This window comes from Medicago truncatula, chromosome 8, assembly GCF_003473485.1.
Source record: "Medicago truncatula cultivar Jemalong A17 chromosome 8, MtrunA17r5.0-ANR, whole genome shotgun sequence".
Lineage (NCBI taxonomy): Eukaryota > Viridiplantae > Streptophyta > Magnoliopsida > Fabales > Fabaceae > Medicago > Medicago truncatula.
Window position 1 is genome coordinate 43211537 of NC_053049.1, and position 12483 is coordinate 43224019.

The 12483-nt window shown below is 34.7% G+C and overlaps 2 protein-coding genes across 3 annotated transcripts; one reads left to right on the forward strand and one right to left on the reverse strand.

The window, feature by feature from the left end:
* Positions 1-2115: 2115 nt before the first annotated feature.
* On the forward strand, positions 2116-5627 carry LOC11427038 (protein trichome berefringence-like 7). The gene is made up of 4 exons (XM_003630207.3): positions 2116-3273; positions 4040-4198; positions 4667-4978; positions 5133-5627. The coding sequence occupies exons 1-4, from the start codon at positions 2453-2455 to the stop codon at positions 5143-5145; spliced, it is 1305 nt and encodes a 434-aa protein (XP_003630255.1). The 5' UTR covers positions 2116-2452; the 3' UTR covers positions 5146-5627.
* A 910-nt stretch (positions 5628-6537) lies between these two features.
* Positions 6538-11945, reverse strand: LOC11436237 (chromatin assembly factor 1 subunit FAS2). 2 transcript variants are annotated; one of them, XM_024771924.2, is made up of 12 exons: positions 11708-11945; positions 11496-11607; positions 11375-11401; positions 11190-11262; positions 10426-10529; positions 10106-10317; positions 9920-10016; positions 9181-9253; positions 8927-9015; positions 7792-7930; positions 7596-7696; positions 6538-7511 (listed from the first exon to the last, which is right to left on the reverse strand). In XM_024771924.2, exons 1-12 carry the CDS (start codon positions 11819-11821, stop codon positions 6853-6855), a joined length of 1800 nt encoding a protein of 599 aa, XP_024627692.1. In that variant the 5' UTR covers positions 11822-11945; the 3' UTR covers positions 6538-6852. The 2 variants fall into 2 exon arrangements, with proteins under 2 accessions (XP_024627692.1, XP_003630256.2); XM_003630208.4 differs by having other exon boundaries at positions 6538-7514.
* Positions 11946-12483: the final 538 nt, after the last annotated feature.

The following is a 12483-nucleotide window of genomic DNA, read 5'->3' on the forward strand; positions in this document are numbered from 1 at the left end:
AGAAAAAAAACCATCTAAACACCTTTTTTCTTCATGTTAGACAAAATGAGAAGGAAATTACTATGATGGAAAACTGAAATTCTGGCACGTTAGACTTACGATGTTCTATATGATGTTTCAACACAAGTTATATAAAAACAGATGTTGAATAAGATGTTTTGAACATTAAGCTAACAAAGACAAGTAAAACACAAAGCATAAAAATAAATGGCACAGAGAGTTTGTTAACTCAGTACAATGCAACGTCACCTACTCTGGGGGCTACCAAGCCAGGAAGGAAATCCACTAGTGTAGTCCTTATTCAATAGCTCTCAACAAACTCCTCATTTGCACTAATGACCTAGAACCTACCCGTACTGACTTCAACCTAGGAACTACTAGATCTGAGATCCCATCTCACTACCTTACAACTGATCACAGCCCCTATGATTCTCAAATTACAAATACAATGAAATGAAGTTACCTTCAAACAAAACAACTAAACACCGTACTTCACAGCTTAGGTGCAATTTATAAACTACCTAACTCTTTGCTTAAAAGCTTCAGAGTATTGCACAATTTACAACTCAAACACAGTCCTAAACATGCATCAAGATGATACATGAAAGGCTCACATAAACAGACTCAAAACCCTAGTTGATCTATTCTTCAGATGACAGATTGAATACTTCTCTAAGTCTTTCAGTCTTGTTTAAATACTGAAGCAATAGGGGTTAGTAAAACTTGTTGGGCTTCAGAACAATCCGGCGATCCATTTCACAATCAACAGAATCAGAAAAGGAAACTCCTGATATGTAGGCACATTACTAGGAACATCCTGATCACCTCCAAACTTTTCTAAGTAGATAACACAAGAATAAAGGCGTGGATTCCTTAAATAAAATAGCGCATGCGTAAAACAAGGCAGGGTGCAGGTCAACTAAACCATGTCAGGATGTTGACACGCCGTGTTCAACATCTCACATGAATATTTATTTTAGGCAAAAGTGAAGCCAATATACAAATATCCAACAAAAGCCAACACATTATCCTTTGTAGGTAGAGTCACTCTTTACTCAATCTTCTCTCATTAACATTCTCGTCTATGTCCTTCTACCCTCTCATATCGTTGTTGCTGCTTGTAAAGAAGCCAAGTAGAGTTGTAGAAACTTCATTTGAGGATTCAATGACAGTAACTTCATTTTCAAGCCTTTCTCATTCATATTCTTCAAGAAGTTACATTTCTTCTGCAGTTAATTGTATGTAAAATATCTATCACTCACATTTATCTTGAAGTCAACCGTTGTGATGATTTTCAAGCCAACAAGGGCCACCGCTCTTCCTTTCTTTAAAGAAGATATTTCTAACTTGTCATTCATTTTTCATTTTTACTTTTGTTAGAAGGTATTAGGGGTGTTGCTTTGTTAGGGATTTAGTGAACAATTGACTTTTTTGTTTAAAGTGAGTAATTTTGACCATTAATTAGTAAATTAAAGTTAGAAAGTGTAAGTAAGTAGGAGTAAGTCATAACAAATGTTTAAATAACATTTTTTCACTTTTCTCTCTTTGGAGGATCCAAATATTTATATTAGATACAACTATTAAACTCGTAACTTTGTTATTTCAATCTCTATGTTACTCCTCCATACAACCAAATTACCTTATGACCCTAGCTACTATTTGAAGTTATTATTTATGTTTATAAAAAATGAAATTAAACACACAAATTCTAAAAGAATTATACAAAAATAATTTTTTATTTGGAAAATTGTACATTCAAGACATTAAAATAATAAATAGTAACTTTTTTAGTATAAAATTTATCAATTATTTTCCTTTTTGAATCTTTAACAAGTGCCCTAACATAACCTTATATATTTTTATAATATAATATGAAATTTAAATGATCTTACCTCAAATTTTGTATACAATAAAACTATACTTGCTACTTAAGTAATAAAAATATAGATATATTATTAAGGACATATGCCATTTATGTAAGATATTAAATATTAATTAACAATATAACTTGAAAGAAATTTACTCAAAAAAAACTTTGAAAGAAATTCTCTTGTTAAGTAAACTTGAAAGAAATAAACTTTAAGTAAAAGCAAACATTTTAGTTTTTTCCATTAAAAGAAAGAAAGAAAAAAACATGTTTGGTTTAAAAGCAAAAAAGTAGCTGAGGTTCTCTTGTTTGGTCATTTGTCTCGTGTCTCATTAATTACAACTACAAATCCTGTTCTCCGCATTCTACTTTCGATTTCAGTTTCTTGTTTTTTATATCAAATTTAAATCAAATCTTCAGTTAATTTCTCCCAAAAATTTGATCTTTCTTTCTGTTTCCATCTGGGTTTCCTCCAAAATCGAATCTTTCTCATCTGGGTTCATTGAATTTGTCTTGATATGTCGTTTTTCTTCGAAAGGGTTTGTTGTTGCTACTAGTTCATATGGTGATGGCTTTGTCACAAACATGAGTGGTTCACATTTGAATAAAAGCATTTCCTTCAACAGAAGATCTCATTCTCAACCTCTTGGTAGTCCCAAACCAATTATCAACCGCTTTGGATGTGTTTCTTTGAGGTTTCAAGTTCTTGTTATCATTGCTTCTGTTTTTTCCTTCTTTATAGCAATTGGTGGTGGTTACATCTATGTTCTTCCTAGTATCACACATGCTTTTTTTAATGGACAAGGTTTCTTTTCTGATCATAACAATAACAATGATTCCTTGTTGAGAAAATGTGATGTTTTTGATGGAACATGGGTTCAAGTATCTGGTTATCCTTTGTATAATGCAACTGAGTGTCCTTTTGTTGAACAAGGATTTGATTGTTTAGGAAATGGAAGGAGTGATTTGGATTTTCTTTCATGGAGATGGAAACCTAAGAGTTGTGAAATTCCAACTTTTGATGTTGGTGCTGTTTTGGAAATGTTGAGGAGTAAAAGGGTTGTTTTTGTTGGTGATTCAATGAGTAGAACTCAATGGGAGTCTTTGATTTGTATGTTGATGACTGGTGTGGAGGATAAGTCGAGTGTTTATGAAGTGAATCAGAATCAGATAACAAAGAGGATTAGGTTTTTAGGAGTTAGGTTCAGTGATTTTAATTTTACAATTGAATTTTTTCGATCTGTTTTCTTGGTACAGCAGCGTCCGGCTCATGAACATGCACCAAGGAGGGTTAAATCAACACTTTTGTTGGACAAGTTAGATGATATAAGTCATCAATGGATTGATTCAGATATTCTTATATTCAATACTGGTCACTGGTGGGTGCCATCTAAGCTTTTCCACACGTAAGGTTCCATTCTTTTCAATATTTCAATTGTAAGCCAGTAGTGTTCGGTTCGCGGCTATGTGATTGTGGCCCCAATCGTGAGGACATGGTCTTTGATTTGATGTATATGTGACCCCAACTCAATTGTGTTTGAGTTGCATCAGCCATATTTGTTGTAGTTAATTTTAATGTTATTCATTGCCATACTCTTCAGTCTTCTTATTTCTTGCTAATTTTTTTATCAGTATGTTTAAGGGGGGAAAACTTTTCATCGAGTTTTCGTAACTGTTGACTTAGTAGTTCACAACATCCATTGTTCTCTTATTAGTTTCTCCGTCATGATTTTGAAGTTCGTGATTATTATTTAAGAGAAAGACTATAAGGGTAGTTTTAGAGTTAATATAACAGGTGATGCGTGAGCTCCCAAAACATTTGACCAAAAGTCTGTTTTTTTATGTTAAACTAAGTATTTCTCAAGAGATTGTTGTCATGATTCTTTCCTTGCCACTGCTTGAAAATCAAGATGATAGACACTTAAATTTTGGTCTTCTGATTTATGCTCGCTTGGATCTTTTTGTTTGTTAATGAGGCCTATCAGGAGCCTCCTAGAAAGGGTGGACATAGTGATGTTTTGTTTTTCATTCTGATTCTAACTTGAGAAACCAACTCTGCCACTGTTTTGAGCAAGTATAATTACCCTTAACAAATCTGTGTTTTCATATTTTGGAATCTATTTTTGTTTTTGGATTATTGTGTCAAAATGATCCTCTTCTTGCATTCAACAGGGGTTGTTATTTCCAGGTTGGAAGATCTCTGAAGCTTGGGATGTCAATTCCTGCCGCCTATAAAATAGCACTCAAAACTTGGACTTCATGGATTGAGAGAAAGATTGATAAAAATAGAACACGCGTCTTTTTTAGGACTTTTGAGCCATCACACTGGAGGTATTCCCACATTATGGATAACATGATGCTTTATTAATTTATACATGTTTAGCTTTCTTTATATAATTTTTCAAAATGATACTTCAAAATTCAAACTATCCTTACATGTAGCAAGCATTACTTAGTTTTGAGAATCCATATCGCGCACGGGATTCTCTAACATTTTTTTTGTCTTCACCCTCCGGTTCCCAGGGCAAGGGGGGTCTGGTAATCCAAAGTTCGGTTAGGAGGTAAGTGAAGTCTTGCCAATGATTGTTCAAGTCGGGATTCAAACTCAGGTTCTCCCGATTGTTTTGACCTTGACTAAAGTTCGCTAACCGCTTAAGCTTAACCACTTGGTTGGATTCTATAAGCTTTGAAACCTTGCTTGCTGGTTACGCCTTCTTTATAACAATCTTTTCTTGTAACATAACATATGCTTATTTCATTGTTCAACAACTATTCATCTAGCTTTTATGTTTGCTGCAGTGATGATACCCGTAGGACTTGCAATGTAACCCAGTTCCCCACTTTTGAGACTAATGCAACGGAGCAAAACTCGTTTTCAGACACAGTGTTGGAAGTTGTAAAGAATGTTAATTTTCCTATAAACGTTCTCCATGTTACATCTATGTCGGCTCCTCGCAGTGATGCACATGTTGGTAACTGGAATGATAATCCATTGAGTCAGGATTGCAGCCATTGGTGTCTACCTGGAGTGCCTGATATGTGGAATGAAATTATCCTGTCCCAACTTTTTACCGAATATGAAATCCCTTTTTCAGAAAATGTAACTACACGGTAAGTTCAGCTTCTTTCAAAATATCCAACTCTTATAAGACTAAGAACTCTGCCAAAAAAGAGAGATAAAGAGTACTTTTCTTTTACTTTCATATGCATCATTTTTTTTTAAAAAACAACTACGTCTTAACACATTTTTTATTTCTGGATGCAGATTAGATGACTAACATTCTTGGTAATTATGATGCTACTTCAAAAAATTCAGATTAATCATAAGTATGGATCAGATTTCATACTGGTGTTAACACCATAAATCTGGAGCCATCTCATACTGCAACTGTTGACCACGGCCATCTACAACAGTTTCCTACAGCACTCAAACTGCACCAAATTTTGTGAATGTGTCACTCATATATAAATTGAAATTGTACCTAATTGTCTATGACATAAAGATGAAACAGAGTAGTTTTTTAATTGGTTTTCCCATTCTTTTGTATTCTGAAAAAGGTAATGTTTGGGATGTTACAATTTTGTCTGCATGTCATGATTTTTTGTTTTGGTCGTGGCAATGCTATTATTGTTCATCCATAACAAAGAGAAATAGATGAATAGTTAGAAGAAATCAGAATCCTTCAATTCCAATTAGCCTGACTTGATTACATTGTATATTGCTTTGTTTGAATGACCTCGTGATTAAATTTCTGCTTCATTGCATTCATCTCTGTATTAAGAACCGTAGATAGGGTAGGTACCAATCCAAAAAGAATGTTGAAATCATGCAAGTTTAACGGGTAGTTATTTTGCATGTTGTCTTGAAAAACACCTGATAAGGAGACCTTGGTTGGCTCCTTCAAAAAAAAAAAAAGGAGACCTTGGTTATACCTCGACATCAGGATTGTGTGAGTGTGACCATTTATGTCCTTGACACTGTAAGACAGCGGTGTTACACATGTTGCAGAATTCCAGCAGAGAATAAGATGAGTACACATTGCAATTTCTAGAAGTTAACAAAATCATTATTAGCTGATGAAATTGACATTTTGTTGCTTAAATTACTTGAAACATAATCAACCATCATAAGCGGTTTTTTTAAGGCTAAAGTGAGAACAGCCGTATTATAATCCTTCATAAATCAAAACGATCACCCAAGAGCGCTTAGATGAGATGGAACGGGCCTCTTCTAGCTTAACCAAGGTCCTGAGTCCCACAATGCTCGAGGGATTAGTCTCCGCAGTTGCACGCGGAGGATACCTGGTTTACACCCAAATAAATCAAAACGATCATAAGCGTTTTTTCTATTCCAGAATGTGAACCGAACTCTCGACCTTCTTATCACTCTACTGCATAGCTCTCCCATCTCAATCACCAAATCATCCTTATATCCTCTACCATTCAAATGATCTTAGCATGATTTCTATTTATTCATGATATTTGGATTATTGTCGAATACTATTCAACTTAATAAATTGTATGGCAATGTAACATCTACTCAGTCTGTGTGAAATGAAACACTAGGAAAATTAAATTTTATGTTCTTTACTCAACAAAAGCATGGACGAATTTAATATGTAATGTTTATTAAGATGTGCTAAACCTTGTTAAATTAAGCAAGTGTCATCTTAACCTCACAAAAGTCATAACATAAATAAAATATACGAATAAATGATATTTTGTGCTGTCTTGCCAATATAAGGCAATGACAGTTGGCTAACTAGGAAAGTAGGAAACCTATGACTAAAACAAGAGGTCCAAAAGGAAATCTTCAAAATGAAGATTGTTTACTCTAAAGATGATAAATATTATAATGTAATCTATATTACAGAATATGTAAACCAAAACAGGGAACAACAAGAGGGGGGATGTTTTGGAAATGTTAGCCGCACAAAAAAGATGTACACGGGCGGACGTTAATGGAACTTCTCTGGCATTGAAAATCATGGATCAATTGCAATAGGTGTAATGCGCTTCCTGGCTGGCTTATTTGAGATGGGTGTGCTCTTTGAACTGGACGATTGATTCCCTACCTTTTGTGCTGCCTCAGATTTTATGCTGCCCGAAGTTGATTGTGGTTTATCTGCCTTCTCTTCTGCTTCACTTTGTTTACCATCTGGATTAGCTGGTTGTTTCGACGCCTTCTCTTCGGCTCCAGAATTAATACTGCCTAAACCACTAAGCAGTTTATTTTCTGTGTCTTCGGTTTTTCTATTATCTAATAGAGCTGCTCCAATATTTGCAGTCCCAGTTGTCGCAATGATCATGTCAGCAGCCTTCTCCTCTGCTTCATTTTTCCTAATATCTGCCGTAACTTCTTCAATGACCATATCATCAGCTTTATGTTCTGCTTCATTTTTCCTATTGTCAACATTCCCAGTTGATTTGATGATCACGTCATCAGCCTTATCTTGTATTACAGTTTTGCTGCTTTCTGATGTGACTGCCCCAATATCCGCAGATGCTTCTATGTCCATGTCATCAACCTTTTCTTCCACTTCCATTTTCATGCTTTCTGCTACAACTGCACCAATACTCCCAGTTGGCAGTACAGCATCATTGGCTGTCTGAAGGGTGCTTTTACTGTCCTCCAAGACATTTTCTTCTAGAACAATGTAGAAAAGGGAAATCAAAAACCTGGTACAAGTTAGAATCATAGCATGAAATGAAAGGGAAGTCTGCTTACTTGATAAGCAGTAAGGTGATCCAAGTTCGTCATTTTCGAACTCCACCATAGAGCAGAAACCATCTTGCGAGGAGAATGCTAAATAATGGGCATCAGGTGACCTTTTGAACAAATACGGACTACAATTAAACCTTTCCCAAAAAAAAACATCATAATTCTAACTAGAAAATGATTTACTAGCCGTTATAACATTTACCAGGTAATATCTGTTACTGGAGCATAGTGAAGGCCAGCAAATATTGCTATTGGAGAAGTGCTCTCAGTGTCATAAATGTACAATGAATTCAATGTGGCCACGGCAAATACAACGCGATATGGGAGCTTAAATAACCCATCTGCAATAAACAAAAACAGCATCATGCATCGATTAGGCAATGCATCCTCTGAAAGAGGCAGAACTTTAAAATAATGATTGGTAGGCAAAAGCAATGTTATTAAAGTCAAACCAATCATCGACTTGATCAGGGTACAAGGTTAGTGTGTCAATAGTCGAACCACTATATCAATAGATAAACAATGTGAACTAATATTCATAAAATGAGTACTGCCAATACTCACTCTAACACTCTTTTATTGGGTAAAATTCATGTAGGTCCCACTATATTAGAAGTGGATCTCCGATAAAACGGGAGATCGCCAATAAGAGATATTGTTGGAATGGGAGACCTACATGAATTCCACCAATAATATTGATATTGTAGCAAAGAGTGCCAGAGTGAGTGTTTGCTAGCACTTTTTTATTCATAATATGATAGAAACTTACATCTATAGTGATAAAATTAGTAGAAACAACGATCTATTAATAACAATCACTTCACTGTTATCGCAGGACGGAGAATGGGTTCTTTTACAAATTAGGAAATAACACATAAATTAAGAGATAGTCTACTGCTGCAAGCAATTCCTATCCCAGAAATTCGAGAGTTTTGGTCTCTTCCAATCAATATTCAATTTCCCTACTTGTTCAATAATTGTCTAAGAACATAGCTGCTGCATTATACATATCTGCAGCCTAATAACATAAACCTGTCTAACTGGTTCAGACCATTCACTTTGAACCTCTAGGCTGCCTCTCACAATTTTTACTAATAAGAGGTCTAACAATTCTTCGCCGGCTTTGTGACATGAACCAGTTCATCAGCATGCCTATTTTAATAAATTGAACGGACCAGCTGTGTCCAGCTCCCAGTCAAACTGGTCCATGAAGGTTTTTATAACATTGGGCAAAAGGTCTCAAATTTAAGTTGGACCACATCCCACTCAAGCAATTCAATTGTAATAGTGCCACGTAGAACTAGCTATACATAGTTACAGATCATAAATACAAGTACCTGAATTTGTTCCCTTAAGCTTAAATAATACAGGACAGAATCGAACAGCTACAACAGCTTTGCTTGCACACGGAAGCTGTATGGCAGGCCTGCATATCAAGGTTAAATAATAAAGTATCTCGCGTCACTAACATGTTTTGGTAACTTAATTCATAAGCTTAACATGAATAATCGAACATAATGACTCATTCTAGATACTAAATGATAAAAAGTATGCTTTTGGGATTCTATAATGTCTAAGCTGATAGACATACCGAGAAAGATCTTTTCTAGAAAATATGTAAGCTGCATTTACAGATTCAGACGCTGTACCGATTTTGTAAGAACCTGAAATGGGTAAAGATATGAACTTTTCAATTAGAAGCAGACCATGTAGCAAAAGCTAAGCAGGAATCCATAGAGGAAGAAAATAGTATATATCATTCAGTGGTTCAGCCTATAAGTTGCATCTAAACTATACCGCAGTTCACTAAACAACAAAGGGGGAAATTAAAAGCTGTCTGGACATCAGTATGCAACTAACAATACATAAATTTTGGAATTCAGTTTTTCATTTGATCACTTCGTCCACTTTCCTGTGAATGAAACATAATGGACTATGAAAGATTCAAGAACTAACTTGATTGTAAAATAATCTCTATGCAATTATGATAGGATACTGAATTTGGGCTTTGGCCCAATTGATGTGATGACTGTGACAATATTCTGTTAGGAGGGGATTTTCTGTTATAAAACAGAGGATAGGGGAGTGAGTAAAGCATTCAGTTAGGAGAAAGTACTCTCTGGTTAGGAGTTCTAATGACTCGGGCTTATCAGTTTCTTTCTATTTACCACCGTTTTAAGAGCTTTAAGCTCATCCATTTGCAATGAATAATACACAGTTGTTTGCCTGATTTTTCCAGGTTCTACCAAATTGCAATAGCTTATTCACAAAACTAGTGCAAAAAAAGTAAGATAAACTGGATCAAGATTAACTTCTGGTTAGGTGAATACCTGCAGGCACAAGTAGAAATGAACCATCTGGAGACCAAGCTAATCTTCTAAAGAAAGAGGGCAATGTTTCATCATGGAAGAGATGATATTTATTCGACTGCATTGCAACAATTACACCTGATGTCAGTGTATGTGACAATCCATGTACAGTGAAATCAAATACAAAAATAGATATCTAAAGCTAACCTTGGAATTCTTTAATAATGGCTGTTCTGCCTTAGAAATAACATGCTTGCAAGCGTAATTGATTCTCTCAACACCCTTTGATTTATGGGGCTTACTGATGTAAATTCGGCAAGTCCGGTCAGAACTAAGAGAAGCAATATACTTCCCTAAAGGGTCCCATGCTACCCCCTGAACATAGTGTGCATGGGTATCCAACGTCTGAAGGTTAGTTCCTGACATAAATGGAACAAGTGCTATAAGAACATAAGCCAAGCTTGTTCAGAACTACAATGCACCACTGTTAAAGCATGTTCAGAACATCTAAGTATTTTGCTTTGTACCTTTGTTAACATCCCATATAATGCAAGAATTATCAACTGATCCGGATATGATATATCCACCATCAGTAGACCACTCCAGGTCCATAATGTCCTTGACATGAGATCTAATTCAGAAAAATATCCAATTTAACCAGCTAATTGATGCAGTAAAAAATAAAGGTCAATGAAAAATCACAAAAGAAAATAGCATGGTTGATTTTTGAGAATGGCCTTAATAATAGTATGCAATTCCTATGAAATAATAACCTTTACTTCCATATCTACTTTTCCGGAAAGAAATCAAACAAAATTGTTATAATTATTTTAAATTAAAACGGTTGATCATAAACTCTGCATTTACATGTAGAAGAAGCCATGGAAACCTTACAGCTTGTTTGAAATGTGCTGTTACACGACAAAATGCATATTAACCAACCAAATTCAGAAAACCTGCCACATTTCAAGTTCTTATTTTGCTCGTTTGAAGTTGTTTTGCACGAACCTAGGAAATCGATAATTTTCTTTTGTTGTGGTAAAAAAAAAAAATAGTTTTAGTTGATGATATCGACTGTCCTTTTTCTATGACACCCTTGTCTATTTATCATCGCATTGCATCTATTTCTCTCTTTGCTTTAAATAGCGAAAACCGTTATCGACAATTAGTTAGCAATGCATTGAACAAGAAAAACGACAAATACATTAAAAAAGTAAAAATAAAAATCCTAAAAAAAAAAACTAAATAATGCAAATAAGTGGTCATCAAGGAGTCAAAGCAAACACGTTACCGTAAAATCTTAAGAACCTTCCATGTTTGGCCGGTATCCGTTGAATGTAGCTTCCATATTAACAATTCACCTCCTAAAAAGAAACAAAAAAAATAGAAATCTAATTAGAAACATTGGCAACATAAATAAACTCAAATTAAGAAAATCTCAAAAAGAAAAATCAACAGTAGGGATCAAGATATTACCATCAGAACCAGAAGCTAACAATTCCCCTAAAACATTAAAAAATAAAAATCGTTATTTACATAAAGCTTAATTTTTTACTGTAACAACAAAAAAATTGAAATTTCAATGAAATGAAGTTACCGGAAGAAGAGAAGCGAATAACATTAACAGCGGAACTATGATACGAGAGACTACTGAGGTAAGTAACTACTGGAAGCTTCTTTTGTGATCCAGAAGGTTTAACTGACCATAACTGTGAAGATTAGAACACAGATCAATTCAATGTAATCTTAATTTGATGATTAATTAACTAATTAATTGAATGATGTGAGTGAAGGAACAGTGAAGAGTACCTTGATGTCGAAATCAGCGCCGGCGGTGGCGAGAGTGGAGGAGAGAGGATGAAAATCTAGGGTTAAAACGGGTTTGCTCTCGTGCCAATTAATCTGAACCGTTCCACCTTTCATTTTCGAATTTCAATCTAATTGGATTCGAGATTTTAGGGTTTACAGTGAAGTGTAGAATTGAAATCTAGAAACTGAGGTAAGGGAAAGAAAGGAAAGGGGATTTGGCGCTCCTTGGTATTTCCCTGGCGGGAAAAAGATCATTTTATTGTTTTTTGGGCCTTCTCTTGGGCTTCAATTTTAGTCTTTATTTTTTTTTTTTTATAAAAATAAAAAATATTTAAATTAATTGAGTACATCGATACAAAAAAAAATTTAAAGTCGCTAACAATATGGATGAATCTGCAAATAAACGCACATCATCCATATTAAAAACATAGAACGGCAAAGTGCATATGCCTACAAATACGACTGACTATATTCAAACTAAGACGTGAAATAAAAAAGACACCTCACAAAAACGGATAAATCAAAATAAACAAAGTCGTGTGAGATGATGATATCATAAAAACAAACAAACGAAAACTGAAAATATATGAAAACTTCTTATTTAACTAAGGGTCTTGTTAACGAGTGTCCCCGGGGTACTCTTTAAGCATACCAAACAAAAGCAATTATTCTTTAAAAAAGTATAATATTTCGAGTTCCAATGCATTGATTACACGCATTTTTATAAATATGTGCTACTTATATCCCTTAAAGAGTGTCCCGATGGCACTGATTAA